Source organism: Carassius carassius, chromosome 4 (genome assembly GCF_963082965.1).
Source record: "Carassius carassius chromosome 4, fCarCar2.1, whole genome shotgun sequence".
Taxonomy (NCBI): domain Eukaryota; kingdom Metazoa; phylum Chordata; class Actinopteri; order Cypriniformes; family Cyprinidae; genus Carassius; species Carassius carassius.
The window spans coordinates 42,031,567-42,051,232 of NC_081758.1; the positions used below are offsets into that span (position 1 = coordinate 42,031,567).

General features: G+C 37.2%; 1 protein-coding gene across 1 annotated transcript; it reads right to left on the bottom strand.

Annotated features, from left to right (window-relative positions):
- Window positions 1-4,503: 4,503 nt before the first annotated feature.
- Window positions 4,504-19,299, bottom strand: LOC132140077 (14-3-3 protein gamma-1-like). The gene is made up of 2 exons (XM_059548877.1): window positions 19,067-19,299; window positions 4,504-6,857 (listed from the first exon to the last, which is right to left on the bottom strand). Exons 1-2 carry the CDS (start codon window positions 19,151-19,153, stop codon window positions 6,201-6,203), a joined length of 744 nt encoding a protein of 247 aa, XP_059404860.1. The 5' UTR covers window positions 19,154-19,299; the 3' UTR covers window positions 4,504-6,200.
- Between the last annotated feature and the right edge of the window lie 367 nt (window positions 19,300-19,666).

A 19,666-nucleotide genomic window follows, 5' to 3' on the forward strand; every position in this document is an offset into this window, starting at 1 on the left:
GTATGGTTAGTGCAGCAAAAACAACTGCTCTACACAAAAATTGTGTAGTTTCTCTGTATAGTGGCAGGGTACTTTACTAGTTTTTTTCTGAAAAACCACGGCAACAGCATGGCAACTATGATCCTATTGGATCCTAGTTCGCACCTGCGCCTTTTTGATTGGTCCTTCAATTTGTGTCTCGAAATGAATCACAGTAGCGTTAGAGCGGTGAGTATGAGATTTCTCAAAAATATAAAATTACATATTCTTGATGTAGGTCGCATGATTAATACATTCCCTGTGCCTGAGGTCGGTATAAATGTGTTCTTTGGGTATACAGCACTCTGAAATCGATGGTGAGTTTTATTAGAGTTCGTCAGGTGGGATTCATTGGCTTTTAACGAGCGTTTCCAGAAGCGTCTTTGCTGTGGGCTAATCAGATGATAGCAGCTGTATTGAGACATAAATAATTTGAGAATAACGATTTTTATTTATTTATTTATTTTAGAATAGAGTTCATTATCATAAAAATCTGAGGATATATTAAAGTGTTTGTTTCAGTGTTTCACAAACATGCTGAACATATAAAGTTATTTACCGGAAGCTTTCACAAAATGCTCTTTGCTTCAGTCTATTTTAAAAATGGAAGAAAATACAAATAGGGAGTATGTGAATCAAAATATGTAATTATGAGATAAAAGAAGTAAAAAATATATATTTCTTGAAACTAGTTTCCCTGGCCTAATTATAGACAAATTATACATTATATATGCCTCTAGGAGAATGACAGTACTGATGTGTTAAAGTTTAAAGTTTTTAAATACAAATAATTGTTAATTATAGTGAAGTTAATTGGTTGAATGATTCAATGACTCTGTCATCTTTTTTTAAATGAATCATTGTTTTTGAATTAATCATATTCGAAGATGATATTTATCGTCAATGTGTTTGGATCTGAACTTCAATTAAACTAGTACTTCTGTATCATACAAAAACTGATGATTAGGAATTTAGACAAAATTATTATGGATTGAAATATTTTTTATCCATACCCTCCAATAACTTCCTGTCAGAAACGAATCGGTGAATCTCACAAAATCTAAAGAAATTAAATAATTGAATAAAGAAAATTAAGTCTGTTTTCATGCATTAGGAAGGACACTCAGTGGTAGCTGATCATAAGATTCAACTTTTTACTAATTATTTTATTCTTCAATCACTAATTACTTTCCTTGAATAAAGTGTGCAAGGAATTGTTTTGTTAGTGCAAGGTCTATGCAAAAAGGTTGGTCTTCCAGATCATATTATGATTATAATGGAGTTTGGAAGAAAGTGATCAGGCATCCTCAAGCTACTAACACAGGCTTTGTCAGACTCGCTGGCCTTGCATCATTTGTTTGTAATCATTGATTTCCAATTTCCTTTGCTTGATGGTATAATATTCACACAAACTCATCAACCCCTTACTGAATCAATATTTGCTTGTGCTGTAGGAATCAGTTAAACATGCCTGTGTCTGCCCTGCTGACTCCATCTTACGTACTTGACTTTGGACTGGAGTTGGTGGTGTATAAAAAATGCTGGGTTATTTCAACCCAACTTTGGGTCAAATTTGGACTAACCCAACTTTTGGGTTTAAAATTTAATGTTAAAATTTAACCCAATGGTTGGGTTAGTCTATATTTGACCCAAAGTTAGGTTGAAACAACCCAGCATTTGTTAAAGTTTATACAGCTATCCTGGAGCACAAGGGCACCATTTCATTAGTATTTGCCTAAACATTGGAATTTTGCTGCAGTATCAAGCCTTTATGTTTTTGTGTAAGTACAGAGGATTGTTTGCCATTCAGTGACATTCTCGCAAATGCTTTGAGTAAATGTCACAGTTTAAAAAAGAAAGCATTTAATTAGTGTATCATAAGCATATTTGAACTGGTGTACCATTCATATTGATGCTTTTTATAAGGTGGGTAAGTCCCATCAGTAGAGAAGTACAAGACAGAAAGGGTTTTCCTTTGCATTTTTTAAATGTTTTGCATACAGATGACAAAATGATGATCCTCATTCATACAGATCCTCAAAAATAATAAATTGTATTTTAAATGCCAGGCTGGTAGTTTGCAATGTCACGTTATAAAGAAAGTAGCACATGCCTATAGACTGAACCCGAAATATGCATGCACGTTTTGCAGTTTTCAGCCCCTTTGCAACCCTATTAATATTACAAAAGTGATCATCTCCCTCTCTCTAAACCCATCATATCAATACCTTTGTAAAAGTCAAGTCACCTTTATTTATATAGCGCTTTAAACAAAATAAATTGCGTCAAAGCAACTGAACAACATTCATTAGGAAAACTGTGTGTCAATAATGCAAAATGACAGTTAAAGGCAGTTCATCATTGAATTCAGTGATGTCATCTCTGTTCAGTTTAAATAGTGTCTGTGCATTCATTTGCAATCAAGTCAACGATATCGCTGTAGATGAATTTCTAATGATCACTGTCTAATGATGTAGCAAGTACATCGGGTGTTATGGGAAGTGTTCCCGGTTTTGGTTTACCTAATTAATGCAGCCTAAAAATCCTTTAACGGATTTGTATATTAGAAGCATATTAGTATGTTATGTGTAAACCAGGTTAAAGAGATGGGTCTTTAATCTAGATTTAAACTGCAAGAGTGTGTCTGCCTCCCGAACAATGTTAGGTAGGTTATTCCAGAGTTTAGGCGCCAAATAGGAAAAGGATCTGCCACCCGCAGTTGATTTTGATATTCTACATATTATTAAATTGCCTGAGTTTTGAGAACCCAGCGGACGTGGAGGATTATAATGTAACAGGAGCTCATTCAAATACTGAGGTGCTAAACCATTCAGGGCTTTATAAGTAATAAGCAATATTTTAAAATCTATACGTTTGATAAGGAGCCAGTGCAGTGTTGACAGGACCGGGCTAATATGGTCATACTTCCTGGTTCTAGTAAGAACTCTTGCTGCTGCATTTTGGACTAGCTGTAGTTTGTTTACTAAGCGTGCAGAACAACCACCCAATAAGGCATTACAGTAATCTAACCTTGAGGTCATAAATGTATGGATTAACATTTCTGCATTTGACATTGAGAGCATAGGCCGTAATTTAGATATATTTTTGAGATGGAAAAATGCAGTTTTTCAAATGCTAGAAATGTGGCTTTCTAAGGAAAGATTGCTATCAAATAGCACACCTAGGTTCCTAACTGATGGCCATCAAGTCTTAGACAGTGTTCTAGGTTATTACATGCAGAGTTTTTAGGTCCTATAATTAACACCTCTGTTTTTTTTCAGAATTTAGCAGTAAGAAATTACTTGTCATCCCCTTTTTTTATATCGACTATGCACTCCATTAGTTTTTAAAATTGGTCTGTTTCACCGGGCCGTTAAGAAATGTACAGCTGAGTATCATCAACATAACAGTGAAAGCTAACACCATGTTTCCTGATGATATCTCCCAAGGGTAACATATAAAGCGTGAAGAGTAGTGGCCCTAGTACTGAGCCTTGAGGTACTCCATACTGCACTTGTGATCGATATGATACATCTTCATTCACTGCTACGAATTGATGGCGGTCATATAAGTACGATTTAAACCATGCTAATGCACTTCCATTAATGCCAATAAAGTGTTCAAGTCTATGCAAAAGAATGTTGTGGTCAATAGTGTCAAACGCAGCACTAAGATCCAATAAAACTAATAGAGAGATACACCCACGATCAGATGATAAGAGCAGGTCATTTGTAACTCTTAAGGAGAGCAGTCTCAGTACTATGATAAGGTCTAATCCTGGCTGGAAATCCTCACAGATACAATTTTTCTCTAAGAAGAATATAACTGTGAGGATACTACCTTTTCTAGTATCTTGGACAGAAAAGGGAGATTCGAGATCGGTCTATAATGAACTAGTTCTTTGGGGTCAAGTTGATGAGAGGCTTAATAACAGACAGTTTGAAGGTTTTGGGGACATATCCTAATGACAATGAGGAATTAATAATAGTCAGAAGAGGATCTATGAAAGATAAGGTTAAAGGGATAATTCAATCAAAAATTAAAATTTTGTTATAATTTTCAAAAGATATTTTGAAGAATGTTGGTAACCAAACTGTTAGTGGTCCTCATTGACTTCCATAGTATGAAAAAAAAACTCAATGGGGACCAAAAACTGCAAGGTTACCCACATTCTTCAACATATCTTCTGAAATGAAAAAATTCATACATGTTTGGAAGAACTTGATGAACTTTTAAATAAAGCAGATCTGTTGGCTCTAACTGTGTGGCAGATTCTAGCACTAAGCAAAGCATTAGCAGAGACAGCCTTCAGCCATCTAGGAGATGGCACTTGATGGGAGGGGAAACATGAGCTCAAACAATGTTGTTCACTATTATCTGACTACTAGTGCCATTGGACTTGCACTTATTAATAATAGTCCAGCATGTTTTCTCTGATGATATCAACAGGAAATGACTCAGTCATGTACTAGGACAGCACTGAAATGGAGGTTAGAAGAGCACATTCATTTTTTATTCTTTAATTATCATTATTATTATCATTGTTTCTTTTGTGCAACCGCTACTAGACTTACATTTAAGATACCATTAGACGAGGAAAAAAAAACAGAAATAATAAGAATAGGTTCCCTGTTCTTACATAAACAGATTCTGAGGAGAAAAAAAAAACAAAACTCTGATATTACAGCACATCTCAAATATCTCACAGTAGAATTTAACAGAATAAAGCACAGAAAAGGAATTTTAAGAAGTACATTAATTGTTTCACAATGTAATCATAATTTACCGTGACAAAAAAACACCAGAAGTGGTGATTTCTCTCTCTCTTTTTTTCCCTTCCTTTTTTATTAAAAACCAAATACAAGAATCACATGTCACTAGAGCAACATCCATAACAGATTAATTCATGGTAAACACACACTTTTGGTATAGCGTACTTCAGCAAGGAAAAAAATCATAAGAGATTGAAACAATCCAATAGAAAGTAATAAATAGAAAATAATCAGATTTAATACTTGTCATTTACTGTTCATATGAATACATAACATCTACAGTTTTTAAAGTTAATAAAGTCGAGCTATGGTATATAAATACATCACCAGCATGCACAATATTGTATTATGAAGAATATTGGAGCTGTAGTTGTCCTACACTGAGAAACCGTTTCTGCTAAGCATTGGGCATTTTAGTTTTTTCTTTCTTTTTGTGAATTTCATTTCTTGCCTCATTTGTTTTTGTTTTGTTGTTGTTGTTGTTTTTTCTTGATAATGTTTAGAACAACTCTTCAGTACATTAAAAATCAAATCAAATTTTTCTTGTACAGTGTGGGTCAGGCTTGATAATTTTTCAAAAGGTATCCATAATAATAATAATGATAATAAAAATTATTGGAAAAAAGTTTTAGCTTTGGATTGAAAAGGCAATATATTTAGTAGGGAAGTCATAATTGTTATTTACCTAATCAACATTACTGTAATACAGTAGTTTTGTGTAGTTCCGCGGTGAGATGCATACTAACGATGTGTATCATAAATGGCACAGATAACCAGTTTGACGTAAATGACTTTCAAACATTAGTGGGTGCCATTTTGTACCCTATAAACGTATATCAGACAAAAACACGACTTTTTACGCCAAGTGCAGCCTGTTTGCAAATACTTACCTACTTTTGCGAGGTGAGAACATTTCAAGTTTTCACTTATTTTTTTTAAGCCCACTCTTGTCGCTTTAAAGTACTCTTTACTCACAATGTAAATGAATATAAGCAGCTCCACTTCATATTTCACTACACGATCAGTACCTATGGTGGGTTCAGCTCAACCCTTCAGGCATTTAGAAACGACTGACGTACTGACAAGCTTCTTCCTCAAAGTGTAGAGTCAACGTTCCAGAACGAGAGGTTTAATTTATTCTTTTTAAGCTACTTCTTAATTATAATTTTTTGATATACTGTTCTTTATAACTAGCATATTTCTCTCAATTATAATTTTGTGGATAATAAAGAAAACTGCGCTGCTTTGCAATCAGCAAACATGGCTGACACAGTTCCATCATATGCCCCCTTTTGTGAATTTTTCATTTAACTTATACTTTTTTAGTTTTTCTTTGTTGTGTGAGCACGCGTGTTTTATGTTACGGCTGAGAGGAAAAGGGTCTCAAAGATTTTCTCTTTTCTTCAGTGTTTAATTGTTGGCTTCGCCTCCCTCGTCGTCTTGTTGGTCGCTCGTCCAGAGCGTCAAGTTGTCTCGCAGGAGCTGCATGATGAGCGTGGAGTCTTTGTAGGAGTCCTCATTCAGGGTGTCCAGTTCGGCGATAGCGTCGTCGAAAGCCGTCTTGGCCAGATGGCAGGCCTGCTCGGGTGCGTTCTGGATCTCGTAGTAGAAGACGGAGTAATTGAGCGCCAGACCCAGACGGATGGGGTGCGTAGGCTGCATGTGCTCTTTGCTGATCTCATGGGCCTCGCTGTAGGACTTCTCAGAAGACTCCACCACCGTGGCTTTCTTTTCACCTGTGGCCACCTCCGCCAGGTAACGGTAGTAGTCACCCTTCATCTTTAGGTAGAAGACCTTGCTCTCGTGCTGGGTGTCGTTGCAGTTCTTGATCAGGAAGTTGTCGAGGAGGTTGAGCACATCTCGGCACACGGCCTCCAGCTCCTTCTCGATTTTCTCACGGTAAGCGCGGACCATTTCGATTTTCTTCTCGTTGCCGTCGGCGGAGGTCTTCTGCTCGATGCTGGAGATGACGCGCCAGGAGGAGCGGCGTGCGCCCACCACGTTCTTGTAGGCCACAGAGAGCAGGTTCCTCTCCTCGTTGGAAAGGGCCTCGTTCAACTCTGTTACCTAAAAGAAAGGGAAGAGGTGGAGAGGTTACTTAATAAGGCTGGGTTTTGGCACAAATTTCATGATTCGATTCAAGTCGGATCCACAAGCTTTCGATTCGATTTCCAATTCAATTCAATTATTTTGGATATATATCAGGTATAGTACATGCCAAATATGTACTACATTTCTATATTATTAAAGGTTAAAATTAACTGATTTGTATAGATACGCTTAAATTGCACACACATTTGTTTTTCAGAAATATTAACATTTAAATGGTGGCTGTCATAAAATTTGATTTATTCAAACATTAATCAAACATCACAGAATTAAATTGTATATTTAATATGTATATATTTAGCAAAATGTTCCTCTCTAGAGTACATTTTTCTAGCTAACTAACGAGTGTATGGTCAAATCGAATGTTTTTTCTGAAGTAAAAGTGACGTTACGTGACATTGTTTACAACCTTGAGCAAGGCACCGAACCACCAAATGCTCCCTGGGCGCCGCAGCATAAATGGCTGCCCACTGCTCCGGGTGTGTGTACACGGTGTGTGTGTGTGTTCAAAACATTTTCAACATCGATAACCAATGTTAATATTTGAGCACAAAGATTAATTAATGATGACTGAGCACCAAATCAGAATAGAATAGAATGCTTTCAGATGGATCATGGTTTGCCCTCAAGAAATAAATGACATTTTCTAAAATATTGAAATTAAAACAAATATATATTTGAAATCATAGTTGATCAAATAAATGCAGCCTTGGTAAGCAGAAAAAAACCTTAAATCTTAATTATTCCAAACTTTTGACTGGTTGTGTGCACTAGGCAGACACCTTTATCCACATCCACTTATATTTCATTTAAGGGATACATTTTATCAGTTCATAGATTCCCTGGGACTCGAACCCATGGACTTGGTATCATTAACCACGTCAAAGCATTATATTCTGCAGTTTTTAATATCTTTAGAATTACAATTCTTTAGTTAACCATTGGTAATTACCATTACTATTTGTCCAATACACTTCAGTTTAAAATGATGGCGCAGTGCAGTCCTTATTTTATGAAATTGTTTTCTCTACCGTCTTGTACAGGAAGGAAGGAAGGAAGGAAGGAAGGAAGGAAAACCTGCCATACTGCAGTATGCATTTTGATGACGTCTGCTTAAAGAATTGCTTGCAAACCAAAAAAGCACACTAACTCGACGTTTACAGCATCATTTAGTTACAAAACTGTTTATGCAGCAGTAGGTTCACTGATAATCCTTCTTCCTTTGCATTGGTCACTAATGAAAACCCATGGGGATGATTATCTTAATACACTAATCTGTGTCTACTTTTTCCGTTTCCGTTAAATTTCAATGGATGAACGTGTCATTTAAGTACAGATAACAGCATAGATGTGTTGTGAATGGTAGTACACAGCGTCCTTTTGTGAGTCATTTGAGTGAACCGTTCAAGTAGGCTTCAATGTGGTGATATGCCAAATGCCTATTTATGGACATGCAATCTTCATTGTTAATTTTTTGACCAGCACATGTAACACATGTCCTAGTGTAGGCTGGAAGCAGTGTAGTAAATCTATTTCTAGTAGACTGGTTTCAAAATGAAAGATCTGTTTGCCTTTGTTTAGAAACGCATTGCAACCTGAACTATGTGTTGTTTACAGTGAAAAGTACTTGAAAAGTGAGCCTACACATTGCTTACCAAAATTTGGCCGAATGTAAGCATCGCAGCACATCGTTGCAGAGATGCTTTGATTTAACAGCCTGGTAGTGGGAGGATGAGCTGGTGCCTACTACCTTTCACAAGCAATTTACTGCATCCTTTGAAGAAGCTCCATGATTTACTGAATTTTTTGCTGTATCTTTCAATATCTGCATCATCGTCAACCAAAATGCTCGCACAACAACACAGTATGCCGGTGCATCATGCTCAAATTTAATACAGAGAATGGCTGATGATAAAACGAGCACTCGTCAACAAAGCAGGCTTGATGTTGCTATTATTTGGAACCCATTTCATTTTACTTAAAATATTTACTTGAAATTCCCAGAGATTAAGTTATTATTTCAATTATTTAACAACACATGCTCATGGTTCTCTAACGTGGGTTAACCCTCTGGTGCTGGTCGGATGTTTTTGACTGAAGCATTTTACTTTTTTGTTTTTTTATTTTTTACTTAATCAGAATGGTAAAAAAAAACTTCCTAGCTTTGGCACTTGGTATGTGAACACATTCACGCATTCAAGATTTATGACAGTTTAAGTTGCAAATTTTATTTTCAGGTTTCTGCTCAAAAGTGGTGAAGAGGTAATAAAAGGATAATAACTATTCCAGAAACATTATTTAGGACCTTAAAATCCCCTAAAAATACAAAATAATATATTAATATATATTACATTAACTATAATATAGTTCATTCAAAATAATTATTATATAAACTGAAATGCACTTGTCTTATCGAATCCACAGTTCTTGGAAATTTGGAACTAGTTATAAAATGAAACCGCCCACCCAGCCCTAAGTAACTATAATTATATTCTCTGATTTCTATATCCATCATATACAGTAAGAGACACAAATGTTCGAAGCCACGTTTAGAATTCGGTTTTGTTAAATATGACCTCACTCATGAAAAAACAAACACACAATCTGTTTCCTGCATCAGACTCGGAATAATTTACAGAATTATGGATCAATTATTCCACAACCTCCTTCCTTCATCTCAAGCACAAACAGCCAATAAACACCCTGAGATTGAAGAAGTCAGTCGCTGAATCATTGTGTAACACATTTACTGGTATTGCAGACATAGTTTAGGTTGCATCCAGAAGTTGTTTTATGTTACCATTTACAAACTGCCTTTAACCTCTTCCACACATAACCTCCCACCCAGACAGCGGAGGGGAGTAAAGAGCAATCTTCAGTCTTCATACTGTAGAAACAAGGCAGTCGTCTTTGTTTGGATGCAGTTGACTATCTCTGCTGATGCCATGGCAACAGCAACGGTGTCCATGCTTCTTGCGCGTGTGTGTTTGTTGATTGAGGTGTAGATGTGTGTATATGATGCACATATGAGCTTGTGGGTGGATGTGTCATGCTGTTTTATGCTGTCACACATGGATTTACATTTAATGATTTAGTAGAAGCTTTTATCCAAAGCAACTTACAAATATGGAATACAAAAAGCAAGCAGACCAACAAGAGAGCAACAGTAAACAAGTGCTGTGATAGGTCTCCGTGAGTCTATCACAGTACACATAGCAACCTGTCCTCCAACCAATACGCTCGTATAGGTCGTTTGTCCAAATCCCTGAAATACGACCCATCAGAGCGTATCCTACAATTGCGCCCCTATCGGCAAAAGGTCGTTTTCATATTAATGTTTTGTATTCTTTTATTTGCACTCTGGTTTGTGTTTCGTGTAGCTCAGTTGGTAGATTTTTGCGTTATACCTTGATATGTAATCATGCTGTCATGGGTTCGATCCCAGGGAACGGACGTGCACGAAAATGTATATGCTCAATAAATCATAATTTAGCATGTGAGGGTTAGGTTTAGGGGTGGGGTTAGGTGTGGTCATTCGAAACGAATAAGTAACCTAGTAAAAAATGTAGGAAATACTGTGAGATCGGTGTAAAAAGCCCACGCATTGCTTTTAAATAAACGTGCGTTTTGATTGGTAATGACGTGATACGTCATTTCATGACGACAGACGCAACGCGATACTTTCATTATTTTTACGCCCGCTAGATGGCGCTTAACTTTAAAATGTAAATATGGGTCGTAATAAGGTGCTTGTACAAACGACCTATATGGTCGTTTTTTATTGGAGGACAGGCTCACACATGGGCAAGCTTTTTTTTTTTTTTATAAATGAGAAAAATGAACAGAATAGAATAGGTAAGTGCTATTACTGATTGGTCAAGTGTTGACTAAAAATAAGAGTGCTTTAATCAGGATTTTTGGAGCTGATTACCATTCGTCGATCACAAGCATGATAAGAATACAATCGATTTTGATGCCAAAATTTGTAATAGAGGAAGTGACAAATATCTGTATCAATATTGGAATCAACCAATAAGTGTATGTTAAAATCAGTATCAGCATTTTTATTTTTTCAAAAATATGTAATTATATCACATTAATGTTTGATCACGCTGTGCATTTTTGTTTTTACAATCGTGCAATTGTTGCATAATAGCTATCACATAGCACAAGCCTGATTTCATGAGCTCGAGGAGAGTGCAGAATGATTTAAACACTTCTAAGACTTTAAAAGAAATGCACATTATACATTTTAGTGACAATGTGACACTGCCTCGATCGTGCAAGTGACGATACCTGTGTCAACTCTGCAGCTAGCTTCTAGTGCAGATGCTATGTGGTGAAAGAGAGACTTTTAGTGATTTAATTTTTCAAATTAGAATTTATTTAATAAAGAAATATGAGTTGTACCTCACCTTCAGCATTATAATTACTTTACCCATGCAGGACAGAGATTAAGTGCTGCTGCATGAGCATTGTCAGCTTGAGATCGGTTTATAAGATCTTCCTTTATAGAGACTGCCAATCAGATTTCCCAAAGCCGTTATCGGTAGATGGAAATCGGTAGCCGATCAATCGGAGCACCAATAAAAAAGGATGGCACCACGAGGTATCGTTCACTTGGAGAACGCAAGCTTCTGCAGGGTGCGTAAGTCTGAACTAGTGAGTTTAGGTTTATTGGAGAAGAGCCAGTAGTTGTCTTGTAGGCAAATATCAGTATCTTAAATTTGATGTGAGTGGCTATTGGCAGCCAGTGCAAACTGATGAAGACCACTCTTCCTTATTGTTAGTTTATTTTTGATTCGGTGACAGAAATTAATGTTTTTATCAAATTAATTGTCACCATTTATGATTGGATCACCTGAGACAGATCAAAATACTAGATATAAAGGGGCCTAAACTACTTCAGAAGAAGAGTTTGATTTGTAATATTGCCAACACGTTCATTGTTTTTTGCAGCATTGTTCACAGTGATTGTGAACTTGCAACATATCTACACTGAAAAGTGACCAACACGAGGACCAATCAACTGTAAGCTTGATGCTTGACTTCAGGCATATTAAAATGGATGTATTTCTTAATTTTTTCCAGTTACCTTCTTTTTCAATATATTGGTATAAAAGCTGACTTTGATTCATCTATTTTAAAATAGTAAAACACGTGATTAAAAAACAAACAATGTTTAATTAAGTAGGAAAGATAGAAGAAACAACACAAGTTCACTTTGAAGTAATGATTAAGTAACATCAATCAGTTCATCATATTTTCTTACTTGTCAATAATATGTGCTGTATTTTCAACCTGTCCCTCACCCAAGCAACTGTGCCAACATGTTTTATATCCACATCCATTGTGCCAGTACCGAAACACTCCTCCCCAATGTGCCTGAATGACTATCGCCCCGTAGCACTCACACCCATCATTATGAAGTGCTTCGAGCGACTGGTCCTAGCTCACCTCAAAGACTGCCTCCCACCCACACTGGACCCACACCAATTTGCCTACCGCAGAAATAGGAGCACAGAGGATGCAGTATGCACAGTGCTGCACTCTGCACTCACACACCTGGACCATAACAACACGTATGTTAGAATGTTGTTTGTTGACTTCAGTTCAGCATTTAACACCGTCATTCCCTCCAAGCTGACAACAAAACTTGGAGACCTGGACATTAACACCTCCCTCTGCAACTGGATTATGGACTTTCTGACCAACAGGTCTTATCATGTTCGGTCAGGCCACACCCACTCCACCACCATCACACTTAACACAGGTGTACCACAGGGCTGTGTGCTGAGCCTATTCCTTTACTCCCTTTACACCCGCGACTGCAAGCCTGTGCATAGATCCAACTCCATCATTAAGTTTGCAGACGACACCACGGTGATTGGCCTCATCGCAGACAACGATGAGACTGCCTACAGGGAAGAGGTACAGCACCTGGCCGCATGGTGCGCTGACAACAACCTGCTCCTTAACACCAATAAGACTAAGGAGCTCGTTTTGGACTTCAGGAAGAAGAAAGGAAGCATGCATGACCCCATCCACGGGATGGTTGTTGAATTTGTCTCCAGCTTCAAGTTCCTGGGAACCACCATCTTGGAGGAACTGTCCTGGGCCACAAACACCTCCAGCCTGGTCAAGAAGGCTCACCAGTGCCTCTTCTTCCTCAGGACACTGAAGAAGAACCAGCTGTCTTCATCCATCCTGGTGAACTTCTACTGGTGTGCGATCGAGAGCATCCTGACCAGTTGCATCACAGTCTGATATGGGAACTGTTCAGTGGCTGACCGCAAGGCACTGCAGAGGGTGGTGAAAACTGCCCAACGCATCACATGGACACCACTTCCTGCTCTTGAGGATATCCAGATGAAACGCTGTCTACGACGAGCTCGCAGAATTCTTAAGGACACCTCTTACCCTGACCATAGACTGTTTAACCTCCTGTCCTCCGGGAGGTGCTTCAGGAGACTCCGGACAAGGACCACAAGACTCAGGAACAGCTTTTTCCCTACAGCTGTCTCCTTGCTGAACTCTGCCCTCTGACACCCCTCAACACCCCCCACACCACACACACAGACTCCTCCCCCTCTTCAACACTACATCTGACTGATTTATTTATTTACAACAAGCAAAAAACAGTAACTTGTTATTACCTGCACTACTGTCTGTTCATCCAGGAACACTGAATAATCCATTTGCAAACTGAAATATTTTCTATGCACTTTACTGTCCATTGCAATAGTGTAATTATGTTCATGTTCATAGTTCTGCCTATAGTATGTTCATAGTACACCTATCTGTATATAATGCTGATAGTATTTAAAATCTGTAAATTATGTCCATAATACTTATCTGTATAGTTATTGTACATATTGTAGACCTTCTGTACTTACTGCTTATTGCACTTCTGGTTAGTACTAACTGCATTTCGTTGCCTTGTACCTTACATGTGCAGTGACAATAAAGTTGAATCTAAACTAATCTAATCTAATCTAATCTAATCTGTACTACTACATAAAGGTCGTCTGATGACATAAGCACATTTCTGTACAGTTTGCACATATGTTCATCAGTGGTTGGATGTGCAGAGTCGGGTTTGATTAATGAAGATGGGCTGCACTTATGTCTTTTCTTCCTGGTGGAGTCCATTAACCTTTTCATTTCTCCATCCTGTCCTTTCCTCTCCTCTTGATCTCACTGAAGTAAGCTCATATCCTTAACAATAGGTGCAACTGATTTTGTTTCCTGTTAAATATCCTGTTTCACTCAGTAATATGTCACATTATGGAATCAAATTAGTTGTGAATGTCATTAGATGTCGACTTTAAAGGATTCAGCCAATAAATAAACATTCTGTCATCATTTACCCATTCTAATGATGTCTGAAAACAAAAGGAAGGATTATGTACAAGTCAAATCTGGCAGCTTCACAAGATGCATGTCTAAAGTTTTTGTTTTTTTTGCATTAGACAACCACAAGTCACTGTGGTTGAATTTAAAAAAAAAAAAACTTGCACAATATGCAACATTTTTGACACTTTTTGTGATCTGCAGAAAAAAAATCACGTTTCTGACATGAGTCAGTATTTTACAAGAGTCAGTGACACACAATGCTGAATGATTCATAATGGTTTTACTGGAAGGCAAATCTCAAACTACTTTGTTTTTATGTAAATTTCGTAGTACTTTGTTGGGGTTCGGCCTTGGATATATAAATCCTACACAATTGATTATTTGGCCTAATTAGATACAGATGCATTAAGCAGTATTGCACAACAGTGCAATGATACAGCTCTCATAATGTGCTAATTCTGTCTGTGAGCCCTTTGTAGTCTCGGTAACATCAGGGCACTTGCAGTTTGGGTTGCATCATAAGACTCCAATAAAGCCTCCAGCCATTGCAGCAGCGAATGTTTGTCGACTTTTAGCCCTAGCTGTAGATTACGACAAACACAAAAGGGCGAAGAAAGACATTAGAGGAGGCAGGAAGCAAGAAAAAAAAAGTTTATGGCAATCAAAATCTAGATAACGTAACTTTTAGCGGGTTTTTTTACTGATACAGTGAAATAATATATTGGTGATACCGCCCACTCCTATTTTTATTGTATTTGGCAAAAGAAGAAAGGTGATTTAAATTGATCATAATAAAAGGAGAGAATCATGTGCTGTATTAGACAGATTTGACTGACAGGGCGCTATTGTTAAGCCTGACTAGTGCTATGGTGTCATCGCTAGCACAAAGAGGCTCTTTATTCTCTTCTACAAGATGACAGTCTTTTAAAGCCGCTCATAATTCATCTGCACATTTTAAATTTCATGTTAACATTTAGTAGATTGTCTGAAAACAGCATTTAGTGCTATTTTCTATGTAGCTAAAAGGCATTCAGGTATTTTGATCTGTGGAAAGTTCAAATGTGTGAAAGAAACACATTTCAATAATTTATTTTATGTCAGCAATTAAATCTGAGAACATAAAAGTGCAGTGCACTGCATCCTGCAATACTTCAGTTTGATGAAAAGCATTGCTTCAAATCAAAGGTAGCTGTAAAAATGCACAGAAAAGAAGTACCCATAGACTGAAGTATTTCTGTAGTGAAAGTGAAGCAGGAAGAAGAATGGATGGATGAGTGGAGGATGGGATGATGTTATAAGGCAGATGAAGGGGATTCTTGCTTAAAGTAACTCATTGTTATAAAACCATCAAGCGATTGCAGATGTTTTTTTCTTTTTTTAATGTTTTTGCAGCTGCAGGCTTCTAAAAATAACATTGCAAAAAAGCTTTATAACCATGCCGTTATAAAAAAAACATGAGTTGTCTTAAAGCAATGTCTATGGTGATGCCTGATGAAAGACAGCGGATGGAGGTGGATGTGGGTTCAACGCTGTGCATTCATGACGGATAATTCAGAGAACAAGCACAAAAATTAATAAAATACAACGCCTCTAAAATTACTTTTTTTTTTCAAACTAACTCCATTCTGGTCCGTAACGCCAGAGACTGTTTAGCAGAAACTGTCCACTTGTAAATATTTAAATGGGAGAAATGGGACCCCTCGATATGATGGCTGTAGTCCCGCATTACAGTAACAAGAGCCAATCAAACCTCTGCTGTATGACTAAAAGTCCTGCTTACAGTTGAAAAAGACTGCTTTGGTTTCTGTCTAACAGGGATTCCCAAACGGGGGTTTGTGAGTTCATAAAAATCGAATAATTATATATCTAATGTCAAATTAAAATAAATAAATGGGGCTGCATGATAATCATGATATAACTTATTGTAATTATCAAATCAAAGGCTGCAGTTTAATTTAAATTACTAGTCTGATGTGCTGCGTGATTCACTCTGGAAAAATTATTAGAACTTGTATAATATCTTTGTTGTAATGATCCAATATTACTTTTTTATTTAACAGTACTGTAATTAAACTATAATTTACAACAGTAATATATATTTTCTGTATTTATTTTTATAATTAGTTAAACCAGAGTTTAGTTTATTATTATTATTTAAAAAAAAAGAACAGTGAACATGCCAAATTGTAGTATAATTATTGAAATATTAACTTAAAATCTCAGGGGTTCAATTATATAACGTACATCTAAGGCGTTTGGCTGACAACATTTTTTTTTTTACAATATGCATGAGGATTAACAGGAGCAGCATGCATCCATAGATACATACTGTACATGCATGCATGCATGCATAAATATTTTCTAGGTAGAGCATGACTAAATATTTTGTAAAGGAATTTGCTTTATTAGCATTTTTCATATCAGTTTTGATTATGGTTTAAAATCACTTTATACCCCTGATGAGTTTCCTCCCATAGTGAGAATAAGACGTGACTGAACACACACCCCTGAGTTGCTCAGGGACCTTCCAGCTAGCTGAGCTTTCCGGTCGGCTGAGGAGTAAATCAATATATCTTTCCTCCAGTGTGTCTCAAAAAGAGACGATGTTGAGTAAGTTGCATGAATTCCTCTGCATGCATAAGCACACTGGATGACACCAAATAGACAAAGTATAAGTCAGTCACTTTTGCTTATGTGTACTGTATGGAAGCTTGTTTCAGCCACTGAATAAATAATAAAAAAGGCAATTGCAAGTTTATATCTCACAATTCTGAGAAAAAAAGTCTGTTAGTATACTGTTTTGGGTATTATAATGTTAGTATAACATTGTAATAACATGCACATTTTTACTTTTTTTATTATTTAAAGAAGAAACCAATCCAGTGTACAGTTGACATTTGAGGCTTGATACAATTGAAAAGCACTAAAAAAAATCAGTTAGTGTTGGGTTGGTCCATGCCATTAATGACCGGTCAGAATTATTTATTAGTATAGGCCACATAAAAGCAAACAAAAGATGAGGGAGATCTGGGGAGCTATTCATTATATAATATTTGAAATACACAGGAGTGGAAACAATTTCTCAAGCTCCTTGTCTCCGAATGAATTTTTTTTTGGTAGAAACCATTATATGAAACACACTTATGGTGTATCAGAGGCACTGTGCAATACACCTTAACATTTCCTCTTAGTAACTACTCATCTACCCAAAGCAGATGTCAATTAGACTAAACAGCATTTTTCAGTAATGGACAGCATCCAGACTTGCACTTTCCTTTTTATTTAAAAGGCTGCAAGGAGTTCATTACACCAAATCAAAACTTGACAAACCAATAGCCATAGATTTTTAATAGCTTAAACTTAATGTTATGAACACGCTTTAATATGCTGTTACATAACTTTTTAGAATTATGAAAATGGCATATGTAGTCCCTCTGTTAAATTATTGGCTCTAATCCGATTTTATGATTAATAATTAACAGGTTGTTCTTTTAAAAGCTAAATAAATGTTGCAGTTTGGTTTTTCACACATTACATTTACGGGGACTAGACGTGATTTTATGATTGAATTGATAACTGATTTCTTCATTTTGTGTCATTCCTAGTTCTCCATACTGTATTAAGTCACTACCAGGGCAGATGTTTTCTTAAATGTTTTATTTGGATTATTATTTTACTTTAAGTGAGGTTTCTAGAGACTCCAACACATGAAATGGGTGTGTCAGAAAAAGGAGACATGCAAAACTTTCATAACAGGAGTGAGAAGATAACCATGAAACCTTATTTTTAAAACACTGGTTTTAATAATCAGATGCAAACTACTGCCTCCTTGCATTATGGCCCTATCAACTTTCTATGCAAACCTACGCCCTTGAGAGAGAGAGAGAGAGAGAGAGAGAGAGAGAGAGAGAGAGAGGTTGGTGAATGGACCCTATTTGATAAAGGCTGATGGATCGGATGAAATGGTGCATTACGGACACTGCACCTTGGCACATGTTGCGACACGCCTAGTGCGCGCGAAACTGCAAAGCCACATGCGTAAAACCCACATGCCATCACTTTGATTTGGACGTCTTCCAACGCGAATCGATGGACGCAGCTGCTTCTGCACCGCATGCTTTCACTGCATAAGAGTTCAGTGTCAACCTGGCGTAACTGGTTCGGTTTGTCACGTAATGAGACAAAGAACAGCGTTTATTTCTTTATTTGCATCATTAACCCGCGTTATTATGGCACGGTTTCAGATTCCCGCACCGGAGAAGAAGGCTCTGAGTATTCGTAGCGTAGGCTACATCATTAATGTCAGTGGGTTTTTAATCAAAACTTAGAATTAGCCTACGTGCATGTGCAATATTCAAGTGTCACTCTGTGGTGATGTTTTCCAGTTCTTTCGGATCTCAGAAAGGCACCGCCCAAAGATCCGCTGCTAGTTTCCAGATCACCAAGAGAAACCTGGATTCACATTCAACGCTATTTCACTCCACTTTTATGAATGACGGACAGTGACACGTAATATTCCGAAATAAGCTTCGTCATCATTTGGATGACAGGACTGTGCACCTGTCAGTCGATACGGATCAACTTACATAGGCCTTTAAAATGAAGAACGTGCACTCCAATCGATTCGATATAAGAACCTGCTGATCTTTAAAAAGATTCGATCGCGAAATTGAGTGGAATTTACGTGCATTATTTTATATCACTAGAATTTCGCATGCAATATAACCAATAACGTGGTGATAACTATCCGAATAGCTAAGTCATACATGCATTTTGCGTGTGCATGATAATGAAGCAAAAGTTGCACTTACCGATTTCATGGCAGCAGCCATATCGTCATACCTCTCAGCCTGCTCGGCCAGTCTGGCTTTCTGAACCAGCTGCTCGCGGTCGACCATGTTTAAACAGCGGTTAATTCAGGAGCTCTGTATGGGTGGTCGAGGAGGTGTATTTGGTGTATATGCAGTGGGACGCACGCGCGCGCGAGCTCGTCTGGCCGCTGCAGCTGCTCTCTGCTGTCTGCGCGTGCCCGTGCAAGACGCCCCTCACCTCCGGTACACTTTCACTGGATTGCGTTAACAGCGTCGTGACGTCAAAAAAATCACAAACGAAGGCTTGCCGAATCATCCCCTAAATAACTACTTGCAAAACGTAAGTTATATCGACATAGATTGTTCTCTTTGTAAAAGTCATCTGTTGTTTATATTTGTAGAGTAGGCCTTACAGCAATCCTTGAGACAATGTTGTCTTTTTTATTTTCATTTTTAAATAATTTAATGAAAACCGCATGCATTTTGTCAAAATGTGTATTTTTAATTGGAATTTTAATATTTGACTTATTTCTTTTCCTAAAGGTATTTTACACAAAGTTATAAAAACCTCAATATTTAATCCCAATTACTGTACATTTA

What these genes read in the sequence shown, in the direction of transcription:
- LOC132140077 (XM_059548877.1), bottom strand. Translation starts at nt 19,153, where the DNA reads ATGGTCGACCGCGAGCAGCTGGTTCAGAAAGCCAGACTGGCCGAGCAG. An exon ending in TGGCTGCTGCCATGAAATCG is followed by an intron (nt 6,858 to 19,066) that starts GTAAGTGCAACT and finishes CCTTTCTTTTAG; the next exon opens with GTAACAGAGTTGAACGAGGC.